The sequence below is a fragment of the Manacus candei genome, unplaced genomic scaffold (assembly GCF_025592945.1).
Source record: "Manacus candei isolate 608988 ecotype Guabito, Panama unplaced genomic scaffold, ASM2559294v1 h1tg000042l, whole genome shotgun sequence".
Lineage (NCBI taxonomy): Eukaryota > Metazoa > Chordata > Aves > Passeriformes > Pipridae > Manacus > Manacus candei.
In genome coordinates, this window is record NW_026138090.1 from 3,923,279 (window position 1) to 3,947,492 (window position 24,214).

The 24,214-nt window shown below is 45.0% G+C and overlaps 1 protein-coding gene across 4 annotated transcripts; it reads left to right on the forward strand.

Moving 5' to 3' along the window:
• The first annotated feature begins 3,228 nt into the window (after positions 1-3,228).
• Positions 3,229-23,034, forward strand: MCM10 (minichromosome maintenance 10 replication initiation factor). Of its 4 annotated transcripts, none has more exons than XM_051795165.1 (20): positions 3,229-3,285; positions 4,110-4,162; positions 4,939-5,259; positions 6,033-6,137; positions 6,731-6,865; positions 7,073-7,247; positions 7,958-8,123; positions 8,856-9,023; positions 10,666-10,782; positions 11,826-12,025; positions 12,968-13,068; positions 14,088-14,189; positions 14,304-14,421; positions 15,336-15,567; positions 16,458-16,617; positions 17,279-17,397; positions 18,248-18,361; positions 19,399-19,544; positions 19,758-19,800; positions 20,176-23,030. In XM_051795165.1, the coding sequence occupies exons 2-20, from the start codon at positions 4,156-4,158 to the stop codon at positions 20,257-20,259; spliced, it is 2,613 nt and encodes an 870-aa protein (XP_051651125.1). In that variant the 5' UTR covers positions 3,229-3,285; positions 4,110-4,155; the 3' UTR covers positions 20,260-23,030. The 4 variants fall into 4 exon arrangements, with proteins under 4 accessions (XP_051651125.1, XP_051651127.1, XP_051651126.1 ...); XM_051795167.1 differs by lacking the exon at positions 3,229-3,285 and adding an exon at positions 3,326-3,595 and having other exon boundaries at positions 20,176-23,031; XM_051795166.1 differs by lacking the exon at positions 3,229-3,285 and adding an exon at positions 3,326-3,576 and having other exon boundaries at positions 20,176-23,031.
• The last annotated feature ends 1,180 nt before the right edge of the window (positions 23,035-24,214 follow it).

The window sequence follows — 24,214 nt, forward strand, 5'->3', positions numbered from 1 at the left end:
TCTCTTGTAGACTCTGGATTCTTATTTTCTGTTGCAGCTCATATAGCTGTAATTATAGCCTCATCCATAATTTCAGGTAAAGCAAGAGCTGACTAAAATCTTTTGTGAAGAGATATTCATCAGCCTCCTTGCAACCTTCTTCATCAATTAGAAGCACTCCCAGCAGATGCAATATTTTATTGGCTTTTAATTGGTTCCTTGTGACAGTAGGATTTATGGGCTTTTTTACCCTGAGTCCAATTTTATTATGGGAGGTTTGTGACAGTTATGGATTCTGCAATGATCAAAACATGATGGAAATGCTACTGGGCCAAAAGCAAACTAATAGAATGATAATAGAGCTGATTTCATCTGGGGAGCATTCACCTTAATGAAAACACAGAAAATCCACATGAAAGGCCAAAGGAGGAATTACTTATTCATTCATTGAGTCAAAATTAATAATTTTAAGAGGTTTCAGAAAGAGAGGGGACCTTAGCACAGGAATACTAACAGGAAAACATGGGCATTAGCTGAAGTAGGTCTTCATAGGAAGATAATATAGTAGGTCTAATAGTACAAATCAGGAGGGACAAGGAACTCCAAAGAATAAAATCACAATACACTGAGAACTGTCCATACAACAGGGAGGATTATTTTCCTATTGTCATCACTAAATGCAGTCCAGAGGGCAGATGAGCTGCCATGACAAGTGAGCACAGCCAGCAGATGCTAACGAGCACAGGTTTAAGAATGCATCCCCTTTGTTTTCCCTTGAATGAAAGATAAAATTTACTTGTGTTTTAGGGTGACTGAATACTACATAGAGTCACAGAATCATAGAAAGGCTTTGGCTGGAAGGAACCAGGGACACCTTCCACTGAACCAGGTTGATCAAAGCCCTCTCCAACCTGACCTTGAACTCTTCCAGGGACAAGGCACCCAAAGCTTCTCTGGGCAAATTGTTCCAGTGCCTCCCCACTCACACAGTAAAGAATTCCTCCCTAACAACTAATCTAAACCTACCCTCTTTCAGCTTAAAGCCCTTTGTCCTATCACTCCATGCCCTTATAAAAAGTCCCTCTCCAGCTCTCTTGGAGCCCCTTTGGTGTTGGAAGATGCTCTAAGGTCTCCCCAGAGCCTTCTCTTCTCCAGGCTGAACAGCCTGTCTCCATAGGAGAGGTATTCCCCTCCTCTGATTACCTTTGTGGCCTCCTCTGGGCTCACTCCTGGAGTGAGCCCAGAGGTCCCAGAGTTAGACACAGCACTCCAGGTGAGGTCTCTCAAGAGTGGAGTAGAGGAGCAGAATCACTTCCCTCGACCTGCTGGCCACACTTGATGCAGCCCAGGACATGGTAGAGCTTTCTGGGCTGTGAGTGCACATTGACAGGTTATGTTGAGCTTCTCATCCACCAATACCCACAAGTCCTTCTCCTCAGGGATGCTCTCGATCCATTCTTCTCCCAGCCTGTATTTGTGCTTGGGATTTCCCTTACCCAGGTGCAAGACCCTGCACTTGGCCTTAACTCCATGAGGTTTGCATGGTCCCACCTCTCAAGCCTGTCCAGGTCCCTCTGGATGGCATACCGTCCCTCCAGCATATCACCTGCACCACACAGTTTGGTGTCATCAGCAAACCTGCTGAGGGTTCATGAAATGCTACTTGTCCACTGTTTTAACAAAGGACATTCTTAGTGTAGCAGTGTGTCCCACAATCAGTACCCTGACTTGATGTGGAACAGGAACCAGAAGCATTTAATTCCTTTTCAGATTTAAAATCCAGTCTAGAAAGGGGCCAGAATATTTCTGTGTGGTGGGATTGAGATTTCTGAGCCACAGGGTACCTCTGGTTTTGCAAACCAAGTCACAGGAGCTGGCAAGCTCATTACTTCGTTTCTCCAGTTAGATGGAGAGTGAGGAGACTTGGTGCTGCTCTGTGATTAGCCTGGGCCACAGTGGCAGTTAGCAGCCAGAAGAAGAGAAAATACGAAATGCAGCGTCCTGATGTTTGCCCACAGATTCACACTCATGCCAAGATGGGACACAAGGTGTTTCCCTCTTTCCATCACAGATAAGCAGCAGTACAGAGGAGCCCCCTTGGCCCACAAACTCCTCCCCAGCTCCTGTCGTTTACTCGTTGCTCCGGCTCCCCTGGAACACCTCTGCACGAGCATCACACAGTCAGATGCATTCAGAATGAGTTAGCACAGCATGCCTGGGCTAGGAATGTGGTGTTTGTTAGAAAACTCCAAACCAAGAAAGTCTAATGTGACACATGCTAGATGACAACTATTCAGCAGAGCATCTCAACTGCTCAGTGAAGCACCTCTCCCTGTTGTCTGCTGAAACTTCTTGGTTCCTTCACCTACCACAGAATTTCTGTCCTTAATTCATCTTTTCTAACCCAGTACATGGGTGCTGCTGGCCTTTGAATACCACCAACATGCTCTCTTTGGACATCATCCTGCAGAGTGGATTTAGTGCAAAAGCCTTGGGATCTGAGCTCAAATCCGTATGGTTTGGGGCAATTTTGGGAGGATTTCATAGTAACATTAAGGTTGGAAAAGTCCTTCAAGATCGTTGAGTTCAATCCTTGACTCAACACCACCTTGTTGACTAAACCATAAGTGCCACGTCCAGTTGTTTCTTGAATGCTTCCAGGAATGGTGACTCCACCACTTCCCTGGGCAGCCCACTCCAATGTTTGACCACCCTCTCAGTAAAGAAATTCATCCCAAAGTGAAGAAATTCTTCCTGAAGTGAAGATATTCTTCCTGAATTCTTTCTAAGTGATGCACAGAGTGAGGGACTAGAGCAATGAGTTTGTACATACTCCAAAATACTACTTTTTACAGAATTGTAGTCCTACCAAAGAAATAGCAAACCAGACTACAAAATCCTACCCACTGCACGTGACAATAACGGGGACTGAATTTACTGCTCTAACACAAGGGCTGACGTTATTTAGGTTATCCAGGTGAGGACGGCGACTGCTGTGACCCTTCCCTGAGGCCACTCTGCCCAGACACGGGCAGCCCTTTGCGGCTTAGCGGGCTCACCCAGAGCCAAGGGCAGTGTAGGGACTCTGTATGAAGCTGACGTCACTCTCCGTGTGACGTCACACACATGACGCCACCCAGCTCACCCCACCTTGGGGCACCCTCGCCCTCCCCTCCGCCCGCCCACAACCAAGATGGCGCCGGGCGCCTCTGCCAGCACTAGGGATGGCGCTGGCGCGCATGCGCGGGAGGGGGGGGGGCGTGACCGGGTTGGAATTTTGGCGGGTGCCGAGGAGCGCGCGCGGCGGTGAGCGGGGATGTGTGAGGGGACCGGGGGCAAAGGGAACGATCCTGGGGGGTGGATCCTACCGTCAGGGGTCGGGGAGCCGCGGGGAAGCCCGCGAGGAGGTCAGGGTTCCGCTGGGTGCGGGGGCGGCCGAGCGAGGAGAGAGGAACCGTGAGGGAAAAGGCGCGGGATCCGCGGCGGTCGCTGGCCGTGTTCGCGCGAGTCCTGGAGTTTTGTTCCCTGCTGGAAATGAGTATCTATCAAAAGCGGAGTTTTACGGGCAGAACAAAAGTCTCTGTGGCAGGAAGACCCGTAAGCGTAGTTAGAATCTGTGAATCGTCCAGCCTCACAAAGTGGATTTCCCATCTCTTCTCATCGAAACCTCCCTCGGCTATTTATCTCCTCCTGGGATGATTTGTTTTTTTATGGACACTTGTCCATGAAATGGAGGAACTGTGAGGAATGTAGAATATAACACTTTTAAGAATAATAACTTAAAAATTTTAATAACTAGTTAAATGCTAATTGTATTATGGTGCAAGACTGGTGAGGTGGAAATGGTTATTACTATGGGAAAGTGGTTGGCATTTCTTAAATTCTGTGTCTGTTATGGGCTTTTTTCTAAAAGCAGTGCCCTTATGCTGCAGCGAGTTCAGCACGGGTCAGACTTTATATGTAGAACATGTGCATGAGGGTCTTAAATTTAGTGGACTCCTCATCTGCAGCTGTAAACAAAACCAAGCTGGTGGTTTGAAAATCCTCAAAGAAGGATCTTAAACACAATATGTATTTCCAGATAAGCCGTATATGCTTTAACAGTATCACTTTTGTTCTCCCCATAACAGAGAATACTTTTCCCTGGGGGACTCTTGAAGAAATCCCAGTGAAATCATGGACGGTAAGGGGGAAAGTGCTCCTTTACTTTCAGTAGGAAACTTCTTTTCTGATCAGTATGTTAGTTAATAAGTTGAAGTGTTCAGAAAACTTGGTAAACCTTTTAGCAAAAGGCATTACATTGCACTGGCTTCATTTGCAGAGGCCTTTGAACCTTCCTTGTTGTCACTTTCTCATGAGGCTGCTCCCTGCCTTCCCTGGTTTAGTGCTTTCCTCAGCAGCAAAGGCTAAATCAGTTCCTTGATTTGCTTAAAATTTCAGTTCTGTCTGTCCCATTGCTCTCTCTGTACTTGATGGTCTTTTTCCCATTATTCATCCATTTGGTCCATATTTCTTTGTTCTCTATGTTCTTCCATGAGCAAGCTATATCTGAGAATATACTTTATTGCCTGCCTTTCCTCTTCCCTTTCCGTTGGCAAAAGCCACCTGGGTGTCTGTTGGCTACACCTTTACAGGTTCCAGTTCTTTTTAACAGTACTGCACAAGTAGCTGCATAGGAGGAAAAGCTGGTGTTGAGTATCAGTTTTCTGCTGACTGGCCAGGCTGTATCACAGGATGAGTGTCTGCAACCACATTTTCACCTGACCTGACAGCAGGAAGCTACTTTGTCTTCCTTTAACCAAAGCTGAAGTGGTTTTTAAAAATGCTGCTCTCAGCTTGCTGCTCTGATTTAGTTTCGGTTGTCATTAGCTTGTAGTTAGAGTGTCTTGGATCCTTTTATTCTTTGGCAGCTTTCCTCTAACTGGGCAGGAATAACTCTGAGTTTAATTTTTGCCTTAGCTGATGATGACTTGGATATGTTGGCCTCCCTCCTGGAAGAAAGTGAAGCAACTGAGGAGAGGAATTCTCCTGAGGAGGAGGATGCCCCAGAGGATGAGGGGGGAGAGCCAGATGAATACGATGAGCTGTTTGATGCAGAAGATGATGCGTCCTACACCGAAGAGGTCAGTGCTGAGGACAGCATGATTGATGAGCAGAAGGAGAACCTGGCTGCACTGTTTGGAGATGTAGATGACCTGCTGGAAGAGGAGGAGGCAGAAGAAGCTGCCCCTGGTTCAGCTCCCAGTCAGGCAAAGGAGAAAACCAACGAAGAACTGCAAGGTTTGATCAGCATCTGTGATCTGTTTTGTTGGATATATTGTCTCTAGAGGGCTAATGGGGAGAAGACAGTGCCTGCTGCTTCTTAGGATGATGCCCAGAGGGGGAATACAGAAAGTTCTTGTGACAGCTTCTCAGTCCAATTTTCAGTGCTCAGTTGCCAAACTCCCCAAGCCTGTTCTCCCAAAATAAAGACAGAGGACTTAAGTAAGCCAGGGAGACTAACCTAGTTCTGGTAAGCAGGATAGGGAAGATTGCCTGTGTACCTGTGCCTTGTCTGATGAAGAGCAATGTTACTTCAGTCTTCAGGGCTGTCATCCTGACATCTTTGACCAACACAGCAGTCCCTTCCCCCTCAGGGCTTATTGGTAGGACATTCTGCCATACCAGTCAGTGTGGAAGGAGAGGTATCCACTGAGCTGTCCTGTGTCCAGGCCATGTATTTGATTATATTGGGAGTATTTTATTATGCTAAGGAGTGCAACCATCAGCCATTAAATTGTCTTATGCTTGATAGGAAAGTTTTATGCAACATGGCAAGGAACATACCACGATCAAGTAAAATATGAGAGGAGCCAGCTCCAGGCTATGTGGAAAAGTTTCCCTTCACTGTAAGCTGTGTAGTATCAAGTAAATTTGTATTGTGACTTGAGTCTTTGTGTTTTAAGTTCCCATGACGTAGTAAAACTGCCAAACTTCCAGGGATCTCATAAATCCCTCTTTGCACTGGCTTCCTGCTGTCTTCATTATTATCCTTTTTCTTCTTTCTTTCCTAGCTGAGCTGAGAAAATTGCAAGAACAGATGAAGACGTTACAGGAGCAGTTGCAGAAGACTGCAATTGGGCAACAATCCAGTTCAGGCCCTGAGAAGAAAACCCCTGGTAATGAGACTAATTAAATGGATTTATGATTTGTTGGCTTACCAACATGCAATTTATAGGCAGGACTCCAAATAATTCTGAAGTGGGGCACTGAGCAGCAAGGAGGAATGTTGGTCTGATGTACTACCACCCAGGTTGTTTCCTGCAGCTAGAGACTAAATCAGTTTTGGTGTCTGCACCACGGATTAATTCTGCATTGGACAGCTTTCATGAGTAAGTGCTCCAGGCTCTTCTGGAAGTGTCCTTTTTTATTGGCAGATGTTGGTACACCTGGTAAATACAGCTGTGTTTTGTTGCTATAGCATGTTGGTTGTAGTAATGAAACTACATGGGAAAATTGCAAAGCAGGGGGATGTTTCTGCTTTCAACATCTTTGAGGTTGCAGTGACATCCGAAGTTTTAGGTTGTCACAGGGAAGAGTCATTTTGACTTTTCCATCCATGTTGCATTTCAGATGTTGTCAACTTAGCTGAAGGGTTTCCATGTGGGACCCTGACTTGGACTTGTTATTCAAGAACTACAGAGTTTGGAGCAATTTTTAGAGTCTGAGTCCGGATCCTGAGAACTCATAGTTTTTTTGTTTTCTTGGCCAGGTAAATCTCCCTGTCTACCCTTAAAGGAAAGGAAAGTTCAGAAAGTGCAGGAATCACCATGTTTCTCAGCCCAGCTGGGCAATCCTTTGCCACCAGCCAAGCGAGGACTCCAGAAATCAAAAGTATCCTCAGCAGGTACCATTCTCAGTCTGCCTTTCACTGGAGCACTCCAGACTTTTGTCGAAAGCTTATAGTTCCCAGCAATGGTGTGAATCTATCCAGGATAGTTTAACAGTATTCAGTGCACCAGTAGTGTTCTGATCACAGCAGCACAGAGCTTATTACAGTTAATTATTGTATTCTTTCTAATGGGTGCTATGCCTTTTTTTTTTTCTACTAAAGAGAATAAGACTCCTCCTCCACGGCAAGTCCTCAGTCTGGCGTTCCAGCCTCTCCAGTCTGCCACAGGGAACACACCCAGTAAGGTGGTCAGAGAGAAGACTTCTCACGTGCCTACATGCTCCAGTGCAACAACTCAGCCAGTGTCTGTGGAAACCTTCTCAGGACTGAGATTAAGGTCAGCAGCCTAGCGCTGTCTGGGCTCAACCCCTCCAGTAATAGGAGAGAAAAAGCAATGTATGTGGTTTAACCATGTCAGATTAGTCACTTGTCACTAGAGGATGTAACACAAAGCCACAGCACTGGCTGGTTGATCAGTAATTAGGCAACATTGACTTTTGGCTTAGTACCATGTTTCTGGTTTCACCTTTGCTCTTTTCTAACAAAAAAGCTATAATTTCATTAGCTCTGCCTTCCCTGGGATATCCTCAGTGGTGGAGCAGTGGGCATGTGCAAAGCCCAACTGTGCTCCAGTTGAGCAGGTTTTTGCTCCACAAGGAGAAGCCTCGGGAGCCACTTGCCATCCCCATTCTCAGTGTGGCCACAAGAGGACTCTGAATCCTCACGGTGTCTCTCTTCACCAGAACCCTGCTGGATTCCCAGCTCAGTCAGCCATACTTGGTCATTCCTGAAACGAGCAGAGTTAGTGCAGGCTCTGGGCTGAGTTTCAGTACAACTATTTGGACAAAAAACAGCCTGATCAGTAACTTTCTGATATTTGTACAGTGCTCTGAACAAGGGGTTTTGTTTCAAGTGACCTCAGGGTGAAGTAAGGCACAGAGGCATTTTGCAGCAAGATGTAGTCTCCTAAGGAGAACACTGGATGGTTCCTATTGTCTATTTATGCCAATGGATGTACTCTCTTTTACACGCTTTCTCTTGATGTAGAAAACCCCGGGTGTCTTCAGCTGAAATGGACAGGAAGATGGCCAATAGGAAGCTCATCCGACTGTCCCAGCTGAAGAGCAAACTTGCTGCAGAAAATCTGGAGGAAATAGACTGGGTAACATTTGGAGTCATAGTGAAGAAGGTCACTCCTCAGAGTGCAAATAATGTAAGTAACTTCGTTGTATCACTTGTCCAATTCAAGTGAAATGCTTGGTAGTCTTTCCTGAGAAACTAATTGTGTGTTCAACTTAATCAGCCAACTCTGTGCAGTTAGTGAAAAGCTGCTGTATTAAAGATCTTGGCTTGTCTGGTTTCATGGAGTAATGCTGCTTTTAGTCCTAAGGGTAAGTCCTTAACTTTTCTGGTGCAACTGCCCCAGACAGTAGCATTGGCTCATGTAACCACAGCATAAATCCATCTTGACTATGTTCATCCTCTGCTATATGTTAAATTTCAGTGTAGAAAAAGGGACTGTGGCTCTCAGGCTTTCTCAACAGCCTCTTGTTTCAAATGTGCCACCACATTCTATTCTCATCATTTCCCTATGTGGTGTACATGTCCTATAGAAAGTCATTGGTGAAACTGATCTGGATATGCCTCAGTTTTGTCTGTTCAGTGCTCTTTATTCAGCAAGCAAGTGTGCTGTCCAGCTTTAATATCAGAAAGATTGCTGGTAGCAGTAATATTGTGCTGTTTTGGCCTTGAAGAATCCCAGAACTGGCAGTATGGCATAGCTGGAGATTCTCTAACCTTTACTGGGGTTACAAATTGTGCTTTTCTAAATCAGGAAAACCTTGGAGGGGGGAAATCAGAATAACTCTTTTAAAGCAACAGCAAGAGGGGATGCAGTCAGCGTCCCTGTACCAAGGGCTGAAAGGAAAGGGGACGTCTGTTCCAGGGCAGAACCTTCAGTATCTGGCGGCTGAACGACCTGCAGGATCTCAGTCAGTGTGTCTCGCTCTTCCTGTTCGGTGAAGTCCACAAGGAGCACTGGAAAACAGACCAAGGCACAGTCATTGGGCTGCTCAATGCCAACCCTATGAAACCTAAAGAAGGCTCAGACGAGGTGAGAGGATTTTTCACTTCTCCATCAGCTGTAGATAAAAACCCATAGGTGAACCTTTTCATATCTGGCTGAGATTTAGCTTTATAGCACATGTCAAGGTTGAAATTGCAACAGTCTGCCCAACAGTTTGAATTGCATTCAGGGAGTTGCATGGTGTGTATTTGCTCCTGGAAGACTGAACTTCAAGAAGTCCTATTAAGCATCTAAACCCAGAGTTTATTGCAGTGTTTAATCTCTCTGTAGCAGTTGGCTCTTCCACAAATGTGGGGGGTGTATGTTCATTTCATTTCAGTTTATTTAGCTACTTCAGTGCAGCACCTATTTCAGCCTAGAGGTCTCTCAAAGCTGAAAAAAGGTGGAGAAGCTCATTTCTCTCTTCTAATTAAAGCATGAGATGTGATTCCAAAATCTGAACTGAGAAGAAGCAATATTTGATTTATTAAACAAATAATGTATTATGTAAGTGCATGTCAGTTGTTACATAGTAGTTCACTTGTCTAATTGATTATTTATAAATGCAGAACGTGATGAATTACATTTCTGTACGTATCAAAACATTTAAGGTGGCTTGATTTTGCTAATAAGTTAATATATTTTTAATGCCATATTAATTGCACTGGAATGGAAACCATTCTCACTGACTTCTTTCAAGGGGAATTTCAGTCTAGTAGTTGATCATGTAGTGTTTTGCATTTTAAATTCTCCAAATAGAAAAATTAAGGATCTCATTAATTGTCTATTAAGCTACATAATTGCTTAAATTAGCATGAATAAGCAGTAGAAAGTCCTGTTGGTGAGCAGAAAGGCATACCAGATTTCATGGAAGGGCTGCATTTATCAAAAATGGCTCTGCTTAGCTAAAATGTTCACATATAGAACTACATTAAAACTGACTTCTCAAAGTGTTTCTTGGCTACAGACGCAATCCCTGGTATCTTTGGTTGTGTGAAGACATTCTTCTTGCACAGGAGTCAGTTTTGATGGAACCTAGACATGTGGAGAGGGACAGAGAACTCTAGTACAGCTTTTGCTCCCATCCACTGCTTGATATGAGTGCCATCATGGCATCAGAGCCAAGTGGCTCTACGGGACCATTTACAGCACAACTAGATCTGCCTTTGCTGGTCCTTGGTTTCCTGAGGCACCGAGCATAGAAATCCAATGTCTTTATCTCTTCGTGAGAAATTCCCTTTTTTTCTTTTTAACTGAGCCTTTTCTCAGTCTGAATAGGACACATGGCTTTCTTAAACTAGGCCTGCATTTTAAAACTGCATTGTTAATACCAGAGGTACCAAATTAGACCAGAGCCAAACCAGTGACATCTGGAATCATGGAATGGCCTGGGTTGAAAAGGACCTTAAAGATCATCTAGTTCCAAGCCCCCTGCTCTCAGCAGGGAACCTTCCATGAGACCAGGTTAATCAGAGCCCCATCCAACCTGGCCTTGAACACTTCCAGGGATGGAACATTCACCACTTCTCTGGATAATCTGTGCCAGTGCCTCACCACCATCACAGTAGAGAAATTTCTACTAATATCCTCTCTAAACTCACTCTCTTTCAGTCTGAAGCCATTCCCCCTTTTCCTGTCCAGAGAGAAGCCCATCCAGTCCTCCTCAAGGCATGTTCTGATTTCTTTCTAGGTGTGTCTGTCTGTGGATCATCCCCAGAAGATCCTGCTCATGGGGGAAGCTCTGGACATGGGCACCTGCAAAGCCAGGAAGAAGAATGGTGATCCTTGTGCCCAGATTGTGAACCTGGTCTGTATCTCAGTAGTCAGGACATCATTAAGCTGTTGGTGAAAATCTGGCTGCTCATTTTGTACTGATGCTCTGACTTTTTGGCTTGTTTCTGGATCTTGGCTGACTAAAGTGGGTGGAGAAAGTGAGAAATGAAAGCCAGAGAAGCTGCTTCTGTGCTGTCACTGAGCAGCAGCAGGGGAGCTCCCTAAGGCAGGTGCTGCAGTGAAAGGACCTATGACTGCCACGCCCTTTCACTCTCCTTTGCTCCAGTGTACTGCACTAGAAAACTCATCCAAAGTAAAACAGTAGGAGATTTTTCTTGGGAATGGCTGTTTTTCAGGATAGTTTTAACCAAATGAGTTCCCTGGTCCAGTGTGCCTGCAAGCTGTCAGAATAATTATACCTGAATGTGGGGCACTGGAGATGAGAGGAAGAGGTATTGAGATCCTTCTCTTAGGACAGTACTGACTTGTACTAGTTTAAAGGACTTGTGGATTATGTCACTTCATAATCTATGGTTATGGTGATGCTGTGATACCTGAAAGGGATCCTGTCTAAGTCAGAAGGGTTGTAATTAGTAGGGTAGTACTTAAAAGGAGGAGAAAAAATGAAGGAATGAAGGAATGAAGAACTGGGGAAGAGCTCAAAGTGTGTGGAGTGTGAGAAAGACAAATACAGAAGGTACTTGTAGCAAAACAAGGTTGTGATTGCAGACCCACTCCAGAAGGTGGCTATGCATACAGTACATAAAACTGTGTATAGTTCAGAGTCAAGAATACAGAATGTGGGCAAGAGGTCCTGGATGGTGTGTGAGTTGACTTCAGCCAAGGAGTAGCCTTAAAATTCCTTGAGGCACAGGGTTGTTTCCAGTGATTAGTATAGGCAGTTGTGGCTTTGTTTTTCATTGCTGGAGTGTGGGCATGTGTTGGCTTAGGTGGTCAGATGCTGGAGTACTGCAGTTCCTTTGGTTTAGCCACAGAAGGACACTTTAGTGGGTGAGAGGAATGAAGTAAATTGTAGTAGCTGGTGCTCTGTAACAGGCTTCTCCCATTTCTTTCCAGAATGACTGTGAGTATTGTCAGTACCACATACAAACCCAGTACAAGAAGCTCAGCTCGAAGCGGGCGGATCTGCAGTCCACCTTCTCCGGCGGCCGCATTCCCAAAAGAGTCGGCCGGAAAAATCCCACTTTGAAGGAGAGGCTGTGTCAGGATGGGTTTTACTACGGAGGAGTCTCTTCAGCAGCATATGCAGCCTCAGTGTAAGATAAACCACTTATTTGTCTTGCTTTTGAACAGAATTTCCCTCCCAAGGGAGCCTGAAGCTATCTCTAGGGGGTGTCTGTTTCATTAGAAAACACTTTGCCTTAACTGCATTCACCAAATAGGAATAACTGCCCCACATTTCAAGTAATCCTCCTGGCCCCATGGGGTAACAGAGCTGCTGTTTGATAGGAAAATTTTAAACCATTGCTAAGATGTGGTAAAGGGTGTTCCTACCTCTAAATTAATACTGTGATGAAGCCAGGCAGCATTGGGTTTCAGTAGATGAAATTAATTTTTATCATGAGATCCCAAGCATTTGAGTCTCCCAGAGGAGTATTTTTCAGTGTAACTGTATTTTGTAATGGCTCACTGCATTTAATCCCAGACACAGTGTATTCTGTGTTTCCTCCTCTCTTCCTTGGCTGAAATAATAGAGTGTCACTGTGTGTTAATAAAGAGACAGGAGTGACCAAGATCAGTATGCATCTCATAACTAGCATGGAGGGGCCAGGTCCTTTATCCAAATCCCCTGAAGACAAGTGTGGAAAGATGAGTCACAGCTGGATCAAGCCCTGTGCTTGGACACAGCTTTTGTTCCCTTATCACTGCCCTCTGATACCTCTGGTGTGACTCTACAGAAATGAAGCAATTCCAACCTCCTTTCCATCTCTGCAACTAACTGCGAGCAAAGCTTAGGTATGATCTATGTTTAGTTTTCTCTCAATGCATAGGAAATACATATTTCAACACAGAGAGTAATGGGAGATTCTAAACATTGTGCTGGAATTTGGATTTAGGTCCACATCCTTTCAAAGACAGACAGATGACACTTCAGGGTGGCTGGAGTTTTGTTGAAGCACTGGGCTAGAATTCAGGCTCCTGTCCTTGCTCTAAGCACAGGAAAACTCTGATGTTCTGGTTTTGTTTCCTCTTTCCAGTGCAGCAGCTGCAGTGCCGAAAAGGAAGATTCAAACCACTCTTTCCAACCTGGTTGTGAGAGGAGCTGATGCAATTGTCCAGGAAACCAAGCAGAAAATTGGTACCCACTTCCCCATGTAGTCTCTTCACCCTTTAGATATTTCCAGCTCAATGTGTAGATGTGTCCCAGGACCTGCTAGTCACTGAATGAACCTGGCAGTCAGTTTGCTGCAGAGATAGCCCTTTGCTGGCTGCTTTCTCAGTTGATCAAAACCCCTCTTCCCTCCTGAGATCACAGCTGCAGGGCAAATGTAACTAAGCAACTGTGTAGCTCCATGGATCTTTTTTCATCAGTGCCCACGAATTAAGTCCCCTGTTCTGTCTTTGGACAGTGACAGAAGATCTTTGCCAGATAAATGGGAATTGGAAGTTTTAAGAACTTTGAACTAGAGGATTTATTTTATTTGATTAAAATAAATTACTTCTGTCAACCTTGAAAGCTTCCAAGGAATACTAAATATAAATCAGTCTGGTCTGCAATGCAGGGGAGAAACCACCCTGTTTCTAGTCCTTTTCTTTTGTGATCTTCAAAGCATGTTCCTTCCATAGCCTTTGGGATGTCACCAGTCTTCTCTGCCTCTGTTTTGTTTCTGTAAAGCACTTAATATTATACCCTCTTCGTGCTCACTGGAGAGCAGGTGACAGATTATTTAAACTTTGTTCTAGGTGCCACTTAGACATCTTATTTACATCTTGCAGTTCCATCAGTTGCCTCCATTTCAGGCAACATAGTGTATGTCTGTAGCAGCTTTCAGCAACTCTTAATTCTCCAGGGATAAGGTGTGGAGTCTTCAGGACTTTCAGGCATTCCAAAAATGGGAACAGTGGGAGTAACACAGCCAAGGCTGATGAGAAACTGACAAAATTGCTGACAGCATAGAAATGTCTTTGTGATGTGCTTTGTGAAGACAAGGCCTTGGGCAACTAAATATAATGTAGAGGTGGGCCTTGCTTTGGGAAGTGCTCACTCAGGTGACCCACAGGGGTTTCTTCCACCCCAGATGACTCTACATCTCTAAAGCCAGGCCTACTTCCCTTTCTGGCTCCAAGTCTGTTGTATTTCTGCCCCTTCCACTCCAGGTGCAGCAAAGAGACCCATGCAATGTTCTGAGGAATTCAAGGAACTGCTGGCACAGCCAACTTTTGGAGCACGAAACCTCTGCAAACACTGGACCAAAGCAGGTATTGTCCTTTAGCCTAAAGGAAAACCCACTCGTGAAATCACTCTACACCCTCTGAACAAACATTAGTGACTTTTTATTTTGGTTTGTTGTTTTGTTGGGGTTTTTTTCCCAGATGCTGAAAAGAAGCAAGGGGCCAATTTCCAGTCTATCTCTGCTTCAGCACTGCTCAAGCAACAGAAACAGAAATTGCTGGAGGCCAGAAAAAAGCGATCTGAAGAGATTCAGAGGCGGTAAGGCTTTCACAGGAAAGGTTCTGTTATTGTAGCCCTAAGTATAACAGTGTTTTAATAGAAACTTCATTTAAATAGAAATATGCTAGTATTCAGTGGAGAACCAAATGTTCCAGCACACTATCCAGCAGCTGGAAGGCATGATGGGAAGAGGCTGATTAGAGTAAGAAACTGGAATCAGGAGTTCTGGTTCTGTTCATTGCTGGCTTGCAAGGGTCTTCTGAACCTTAAGATTTGCCAAGTGCTTTGTGCCTATGTTGTTAACAAACCTAAGAAGAACCTCAGAAGAGCCATCCTGGATGAGGCTGAGATTGATGCAGCCAAGTAGCCTCAAAAGGCTCAATGGGAGCCAAGACAGAACCCAAAGGAGAATAATAGGCACAATCATGATGATATTTCCCCCATATATTCTTCTAGCCTACAACAGCGAGTATTTCGGGGACTTAACAAGCTGAAGGTGATGTCTGTTACAATAGTTCTGAAGGAAATTTTTCCCTCTGAACCTGTTCAACCTCCATTGTGACCTACATAAACAAACACTTATGTGGCTCCTGGGACATAGAACCCCCTGCTTAACTACCCGTTCTGCAATGAAGCCCATTTTTCCAAGTGCTTTCACTTCCCACGTCCCAACTTTGTTTGATGCCTCTCTCTCTGATTTTAGTTTTGGAAGCAATTGGTCATTCACTCATTCTAGTGGCTTCTTCAAGTCACTCTTGATTTCAGCGACCCAACGAGTTCTTACCAGCCTTGTTTTCCTCTCCTGAATGCCTAAATTACTGTATGTTTCTTTTAGCAATAAAAGGCCAATTAGTGAAAAATCACAGTCTGCATCCCCCTCCTATTTGTTTCTTAAGCTTTTCTGTCTCTTTGGCTTGTGTCCCTAATTGAATGAATTGTTCTTGTCTTACAAGGTTTCTCCAGAGCACAGGTAAAGCCAGCAGTCCTGCTGTCCCATCCTCCTCCAGACAGACCTCCCTCCATTCCCCAGTGGCTGGGGCAGAGTTTCCCAAAGATGCAAAAATGTCCACTCCTCAGAGGCCCAGGCTGGGCACTGGCTTCTCGGAAGGAGAAGATATCCTCTTCTTTGACAGGTCTCCACCTCCTCCAAGACCAAAGCTGGACAACTTGGCTGAAGCCAAAAAGGTACCAGCTCTTTGGATCTTTGGATCTTTAATCTTTGGATTAAGAAGTGGAGGTTAAGGGAAATTTGGTTTGTGGTAGTAGAGGAGTCTTTGGTCACATATGGGCCAGCTCAGTTCTGATGGTAGTGAAACTTATGATTTTTGGGATCACACTGGCCTATATTCCAGCACACAGGAAACCTGTGGTTCCTGATAGTGCCAAAGTCCATGCTACCATCTTGCCTTTAGTCAATCCCTTAAGGCAAGGGATTTGTGCTGAAAATCTCTAGAGTGCTAAACTCTACCTGTTTGCTCTTTGGCATTGCTAGTGCAGTGTATGGTGAGTGTCTTCCAGGTAAGCAACAGTGAACTAAACTGGTTTAGCTATGTTGTGCCATGAGTTTGGATAATTTTGGTTTCTAGCCAGAACAGACTGCATCTTTGCTTGGCAAAACTCTGCTCACAAGTTTGTCAAAGAAACCTTTGTCTTCCAGCAAGAAGGAAGGAGTTTTAGCATTCTGGGAATGAAATTAAAAGGAATAGTTGTATGCAGTTTTCTGTTAGCTCCAAATTATTGTCAATTTATGTAGAAATCTCAAGTGGTTTGATTTCTCTGGAAAACTTACTCATTTGTGAAGCAGGTAAAGCACAGCTACAGAGATACCAGGCCTGGTGACACCCATGGAGGACTGATTTTATGGTTTGGGAAGTCATGAGATGTTGGGTGATGTGGTGAATTAGATGTACAGCAGAGCTGGGAGTTTTGCTGGGCCTCTCTCCAGCCAACTCCCTGCTCAGACCACTGGATTTTGTCTCCTCAGTTTTGACAGCCTTCCTCTGCTACTTCTGAGAGTAGGAACACGGGAGCCAGACAGGTCATCCACACTTTCCTTGCTCTTTCCTGTTTTCCAGCTGGCTGCAATCCACCGACTGCGAGCAAAAGGACAGATTCTGGCTAAAACAGACCCAAACAGTGTCAAGAGGAAACGGGCTGATGCTGATGGTGTCCTAGAAATTGTTGAAAGAGTTGAGAAAAATGTTGCTCAGCCACAAGGTGCAGAAGCAGAGAATGGTATGTAATATTAGCTTCCAGAACAGAAAAAATGTGCTTCTGTCCTTCTGAACAGAGCAGTAGTTGCTGGGTTAAGGACTTAATTGCTGTGCTAAAGAGAGATTAAGTTAAGTCTGTTTGAAACTTCAGGGGGTTGTTGCAAAGACTAAACAATCTCTAACCGTGTGGAGAGAGTGTGAGATGTAATCTGTTGTAGCTCCCTGTCCTCACCTCTATTCCCTTCTGGCACCTGACCATCTGCAATGCATGGCTGACATAACCAAGGAAAACCAAGAAATAATCCCACCTTGGAAGGTATCTGAATTTTCTGTAGGAACTTCAGTTTGCCTGCTGGTGATTTACTGTGTGATCATGGATAAATTGCTTAATTCCCTTTAAAGCTTCTCCATCAGTCAGTGGGGCAACACTGCTTGCTCTCCTGGGATTAACATGAAAATTCCTGGTACAGTGCTTTGAGAGAAGATGCAATATTGTTTAAAAAGATGCTTTTATTTTTTCTGAAGCCATATTTGAACTTGGCTTCATGTTCCTGAACTACAAAAGGCTGCTGTTTGAGCTGAACATCTGCCTGAGAGACCTGAGACCTCCAAAAACTCCTGCAGAGATCATGCTTAGAAATCACAACCTTGTTTTGTAGGACTGAGCCTTTTTGTTTCCCTAGATCTGGATGAGCTGGAGCCTGCCCAAAAGAAACGGCGTGAGCAGCTGGCCTATCTGGAGTCAGAAGAGTTCCAGAAAATCCTGAGTGCCAAATCCAAGTACACAGATGTCCTGAAAGAGGTATGGCCTCAATCCAGCCATGACTGAGGGTGCAGAACTAGGGAGCTGACTGGACTCCTCATAGTGATTTCAGGAATATGTCACAGGCACCAGATCCTCCTGATGAAAAGGGTCAGGTGTCTCTGAGCACATAGGGTACAGTGCCTGCAGGTCAGCACTACTGCCATAGCCATAATAAGGCCAAGTTGCCATCAGGGTTTGTTTTTTCCTGTGTGTGAAAGAATTAGTGAAGTTTCCTGATTAGTGGTGATCAAAGAAATCGTTCTGCTTTAAAACAGTCACATGCCTATTTTGTCCCTCATTTCTTGACATCTTGGCCGCATAAAGCCATCTGCCACCTTCCTGTGTGACTCTTGTCAGTCATGGAGCCTGTGAAATGCCAGTAATTGCCCTGAGGAACTCAGAGGTTGGGTGTCTCCCATTGGAGTCTTTGCTGAGCATGTTCCCAGGGATACAGCACCTCCAGTGCCACAGACTATTGTGTTAGACATGTATTGCTATGAAGTCATAGTTGTTTTAAGGTCTTCTGAGGAGTAATATTTTGGCTAAGAACCAGTTCCATTCATTACATCTGCCTACCTGCCCTCTCTCTGCACTGTCCTCATGGGCATGTCCTTATTTCTGTACTTTATGCTGTTGTTAAACCCACCCACTCATACATCTCAGAGTGGCTCATTGAAGTGTTGGTGTAGCATGTTTACAGTATGGATTATTTGAAGCAAAAGAGATTTGGTGTTTCTCTGCTCCCAGACTGCAATCTGCTTCAAGCAGGCCTGGTAATAATTTGCCCATTTATGGAGTGGCTTCTCCCATCTTTGTCTCCTCACAACCCTCTTTTTGTGCCCCCCAGGCTGAGGCTGAACTGCAGGAGCAATACTTTCAGCCACTGGTGAAAAAGGAAGAGCTGGAAGAGAAGATGAGGAACATCAAAGCAGTGAAATGTCGAGTTGTGACGTGTAAAACGGTGAGGGAAGGGGAGCCAGGGTAACAGCAGTGGAGTGGAGCATGGATGGTACAAAATGATGCTGGATATCCTGCAGACTCCCATCTGTCACTCTCTTGGCTGTGGTCCAGCACAGGGATCAGATGGAGACAGTTTTGTTCCTTATGCCTGTTGCTGAGAGCAGCACTGGCTGAGACATGGCAAGGCAGACTTTAGTGCTGTGCTGAACATCTCAGCTTGGTGTTTATGCCAGTGGGTTCCTTGGGCATTGGTGTCCTGAAAATATTTCTCAGTTTCTTCCATGAAGTGCTTCATACCAGGACACTCAGTTCCCCATATTACACAACAAAATAAGCAAAGCAACTTGAAAACATTATCAGTGGGTGGGAATCCCTTATCTGCATTTCCAGGGATTTTGCCATCAGGAAGTGGAGGGGAGCTTTGTGACTCTCCCAAATGTGCTGAGAGAAAGGGAAGTGTTGTCTCCCACTCCTGGAGTTTCAGCCCCTGCTGAACTTTCCCTTTTGCTGCCTTCCCTATCAGTTTGGGGGCTGCACAGAGGGCCACTGTGTGCCCCATAAGGTGCTGGGAGCAGGACCACAGGGTGGTGGCATTAAAAGGAGCAGTGATGAAGCCTGGGGTGGTGACCAGTGACAGGACCTGAGGGAATGGCCTGAAGCTGTGTCAGGGGAGGTTTAGGTTGGATATTAGAAAAAGGTTCTTCCCCCAGAGGTTGGTCGGGCACTGGACAGGCTCCCCAGGGCAGTGGTCACAGCACCAAGCCTGACAGAGTTCAAGAAGTGTTTGGATGATATTCTCAGGCACATAGTGTGACTCTTGGGGATGGTCCTGTGCAGGGCCAAGAGTTGGACTCGATGATCCTTGTGGGTCCCTTCCAACTCAGGATATTCTGTGATCCTGTGACAGGTCTGACTGGTGGGCTCCTCAGGATGGGAGAAGACGGGGATGATTCCCTCTGAACATTCAGCTGTTGCTGGCCCACAGAACAGGTCTCACACTGGTGAAGCACTCACAGCTCTCTCTCTCCTCTCTGACAGTGTAATTACACCTATTTCAAGCCTCTGGAGACGTGTGTGCAGGAAAAGCACGACTACTGCTGGCATGATGCCATCAAGCGATTTTTCAAATGTCCTTGTGGAAGCAGAGCTATTTCCCTTGACAGGCTCCCAAAAAAGCACTGCAGGTAAGAAAGAAACCTCATGAAATAGTGACTGGGACTTTTGTACCGTCCATTCACAAATAACATGTTGTGAGTCGCATAACCATGTCCTAAACCAGGGACATTAGCCCTTGTGCTAGGCAGCGTGGGCAGGGTGTGGGGCTAGCTTTGTACTCCCTCATACTGTGCAGCAAACACACACCACAGTGGACCTCACCTTCCATCTTCATCTTTCAGTACCTGTGGCCTCTACAAGTGGGAGCGAGATGGGATGTTAAAGGTAAGTGTGAGCAGCAGTTCCTGAGCACCTCAGCACTCTGGCTGCTCCCCTTGGTACTTTTGTCCCCTGCTTTGCTTCCCCGCCCTTATGAGCTTCTGGCAAAGCCAAGCAGCTCTGCATTTTGTCAGGGACATGCAGGGACCTGCAGGCTGTGTTTTAGTGGACTTCCTCCTCTTGCTTTCTGTTCTCAAAGCTTTGTTTCGTTTAACCAGGGAATTTGCTTTTGAACAAAGTTGTAAGAATTCAAAATGTCAAGGTCCCTAGAGTGTCTGTCCATATTTAATCAGATTATTTAGCCCTACCACAACTTCTGTCAGAGAAGTGTTTGGGAGACATCTATGCTTAACTTCTTTTCTCCATGATTCATGTTTCCAGGAGAAAAAAGGTCCGAAGATTGGTGGAGAAACACTTTTACCAAGAGGAGAGGAACAACCAAAATTTCTCAATAGTCTTAAGTGACCTGGAGTTGATTTTTTTTTTCACAACCTAAGGATGGATTTCTGTACCTGAAACACACATTTATACTGGACTGCCAAGAGGATTCAGATTTTAGGGATGTATGAGGGGGGGAATCAATTCTTGATGAAAAGGACATCTGAAAGGTGTCCACCAGGCCACTGCATGGATATTGAGCTTTGGTCTTTTTAAAATTGACTGAATAAGGCTGCATGTGAAATGCACATTCGTGCCTGTTCTTTCCAACTAACAAAACAAGAGTGACCTCACCAGACTTTAATGTGACAAATCATCATGAACTGGAGGGACAGTAGATTCTTTAAGCACTTGTGAGATTAATACTGTGATGTGATGCAATTAGTACTAAATGCCAGCCTGTCAGGTTTTTCAGCTCTTGGCCTAAAAGGGGTGTGAGAGGATTGTAGGCACAGGCCATTCTCTATTGGCTTAAAAATTACTCACTTTGAACCCCTAGGAACAGAAACAGTTTCCAAGTTTTTCCTTGGCTTAGGTGTTACAAAACCCTTCCATGGCTCTGGCATTGCAAGCCAGTGGTGTGTACAGTGGAGCTCCCTGTCCCACAGTCCATGTCATGTTCCCAGCACCATCCACACTACAGCACTTCCAGGGCTACAGACCTGCAACTCCCACTTCGAAAAGCATTTTAATGAATGTGGGACCACTTTGTGAGTGGTTTTAAACAGCTGAATGATTACATTTAAAAGCTTTTACCCATTTTCTGGCATTTTAAATGGGGGCAGTGGCTGTCACAGACCAAGCAGGACAAGATCTCCCTCCGAGGGGTGGCTCCTGAGAAGGGCTGTCTTCATACAGGTGTTTTTCTGAAAGCACATCTCTCTAGGGGTGCCTGGGGCATTTGACGAGCTTTTCCTGGACCTGAGCCTTCTTCTGTCCCTAGCCCAGGCCCAACAGGATTACAGGACATTTTTAACTGCCTAAAACCACTAGAACCTCAGTGATTTGATCAAAGTGCCACCAACAGTCCCAGTGGCCTTGTCAGTGCCTCTTGTTTGCTTGCACAGGGGCTGGGAGAGAAATAATTTGCTTCATTTGAAGAGAAATAAGTTCATTTGAAGCAACTGGACAGATTCACCTCAGCATTGTGCAGCCCTCATCTCTTACTGGTGCTTTTACTGGGCAGCTTGGCCTATTGCATCGGTTTCAGTCTTGTGTCGGTACCATTTGACGGGTGGGGTGACACTGGTAGGTGACTAAATATGTCACTGTCCCCGGTGGATTCCTCATCCAGAATAAACAGAGTGCACACTAAAACACTCCCTGGGTCTGTATGGTGTCATTGCTCTGAGGAGGAGGAGTTGCTTCATCAACATCTTTGTTTGCCCACGAGCTCGGTGCCGAATCGCCAAGAGGAGCTGGTTTGTGGTCCATGACTCCAGCTGCCACACAGTTTTCTCGGGAGTTTTGAACCTGAAGCCCACAAAACCATCAATTCCACATCAATATCAGCTTTAGTTGGCAAGTTGAAAGCTTCGGACTTTTTCCAGTTCCTGTCCTTTGGGCCAGTGGAGAAGGGATTCTGCAGAAATTAAATTGTCAAAGGTGGGGGTAATGCTTTATCTTCATAAATGCCCCCAGGACTGGGATGTGTAGCAAAGGTATGTGGGAGTGAAAGCAATACTGAGTTCATGCTTGTATGCAAAAACAGGGTGAAGAAACCCAGGCCCAATGCTTTGCTTAAAACCCAGCAGTAAACAAGGAGTGGGGGAGACTGATGGGTTGGATTTTATGTGCCTCATTATTTTTTTATACACTTTTCCTGTGCCAGAGATTACACTGCTATGCTGATTCCTGAGCACTTGGCTCTTAACAACGTGGAAGACAAGACAAGGACTGGAATCAGGATGGTCACAGAGTGAGGAGATGAAGAGAGACTGGCTGGTGGTTTGTCCAAAGCTGTCTCCAAAATGGGTTTGGCGTTGCCATATCTGTGAGCAAAGGCTGTAATAAAGAGTCATGAAGTGTCTGCTAGGATTTAAAAGTAGAAAAAATAGCCTCAGCTCACAACAAGGAGATTGATGTTAATGTTGGCCAAAACCATGGTAACTGCGCTGAAATACGGTGCCAAGGAAGCACCTACCAGCTCCTGGGACTCATTAACATTTCCTGATGATTTTTGGAGAATAATGATTGGAAAGCCAAACTCCCCCAGGGCTGGAAGGCTTCAGAAGAGGGTGTCCAGCCCTGCACACCAAAACTACATCCCAGCATCCCAGAGCATTGAGCTGAACTACAGCAGGATGTCCTGGAATAAAGAAGAGTCATCTCTGAACAGCTCCCCAGTCCTGCAAACCACAGCCATGCACCCATGGGCAGAATTTCTGAGCCATAGAAACAACACAATGCAAAACAACATGGTTTTGCCCTAATTTAATTTTTATTTCAAAAATAAAAATAAAATCTATGTCTTCATCAGCTATACCAATGACTTCCATGTGAGCTCTGATTCACTGGTTTGTTTTGAATGGAAAAAGGATGTCAGAAACTTTAAAAACATAACCATGCATAGATTTTTTTTTATATTACTATTAATTTCATCTAACTATAATAATTATGAGTATATTAAGATTATTAATAACTTTTCATTAATAGAGCATCAGCCAAAAAGTATATCAAGAGAGAGACTAGAAAAAATAATCAAGAAACAATGCACAAACTCTCATCATAATTTTTCTTTGATTACCTAAACTAACTGCAGCAATCTGATTTTGTAGGTCAGGTGTTCCTGGAAGTCCACCAGCTGTTAAGCCTCACTGCAACTATTTTGTATTAGAATAAAATGCTTTTGTAATGCAGCATTTGGGCAAGTTCTTTACACAGAGGGCAAACAGCACATAAATCTGAGTCCTCAGAAGCTGATGCTCAGGCACGTTTTCCATCCTAGTCTTTAGAGGTCACTTTAAAGATTCATTCTTTGTCTTTGCACAGGACAGACAACACTAAATGAAATAAAAATTCTAACACATAAAACCCCACTTGTCATAAACCAAGTGCTCGTTGGATTGATGTGGTGTACAGAGGTGACACCACAGATCAACACTTCCCTGGAAGAGTTCAAGGCCAGGTTGGATGGGGCTTGGAGCAACCTGGTCTAGTTGAAGTTGTCTGCCCATGGCAGGGGGTTGGAACCAGATGATCTTTAAGGTCCCTTCTAACCCAAACCATTCTCTAAACAATGCCTTCCTATTCCTGCAATTTCACTTATAGTCACCTAAAGAGCTGCTGGCACAAGCTTGCCCTACCTGCGTTGATTTGCATTGGAAGATACCAAGGCACGTGGATGAAATAAATTTTGGTAGTTTAAAGGTGGGAAAGGTGATGAGCAGAGCTGGAGGAGGGACTTGCAGAGCTCCTTGGCTGCTTCCCAGAGATCTGAAGGGGTTGCCTGGGGAGCAAGGGCACTTCTCCAGCACAGGCAGGCAGCAAGAAGCCTTATCAGCAAAAAAGCCAAAAATGCTTGTGAGTTACAAGATAAGGTCGTGAATTAAGATTAGCACAAGGTCTGGAGCAGAAGTAATATTTTTCTTGACTAAATTCAATTACTTCTTTCTCCAGCTGCTCTTGGATCATGTCCTTAACATCAGTGTAGTAGCCCTCTGAGCTGTGAGGGCATCATTCACTGCCCCTCTACACTGCCCCTATCGTTAGAAATGATTGCTGGAAAAAAACCTCGTGTGTCCCAGATTGTGGACACCCCACCCTCCCTCACAGGTCCTGTCAGCAAGTTCCTTCCTCCTTTCCAAGCACTCCTGCTCTCCTGACAGTGTCCCCTTGGAGCAATACCTTCCTGGAGAAATTCCCTTGCTGACATGCTTTTGCCAGACACCTCAGAGCAGAAAACAGCTCCAGTCTCAGCTCTGCTGCACCACAAAAGGGTATAAAAAGTCAAATCCACTTAGAAAAAACTGTAATGTAGTTA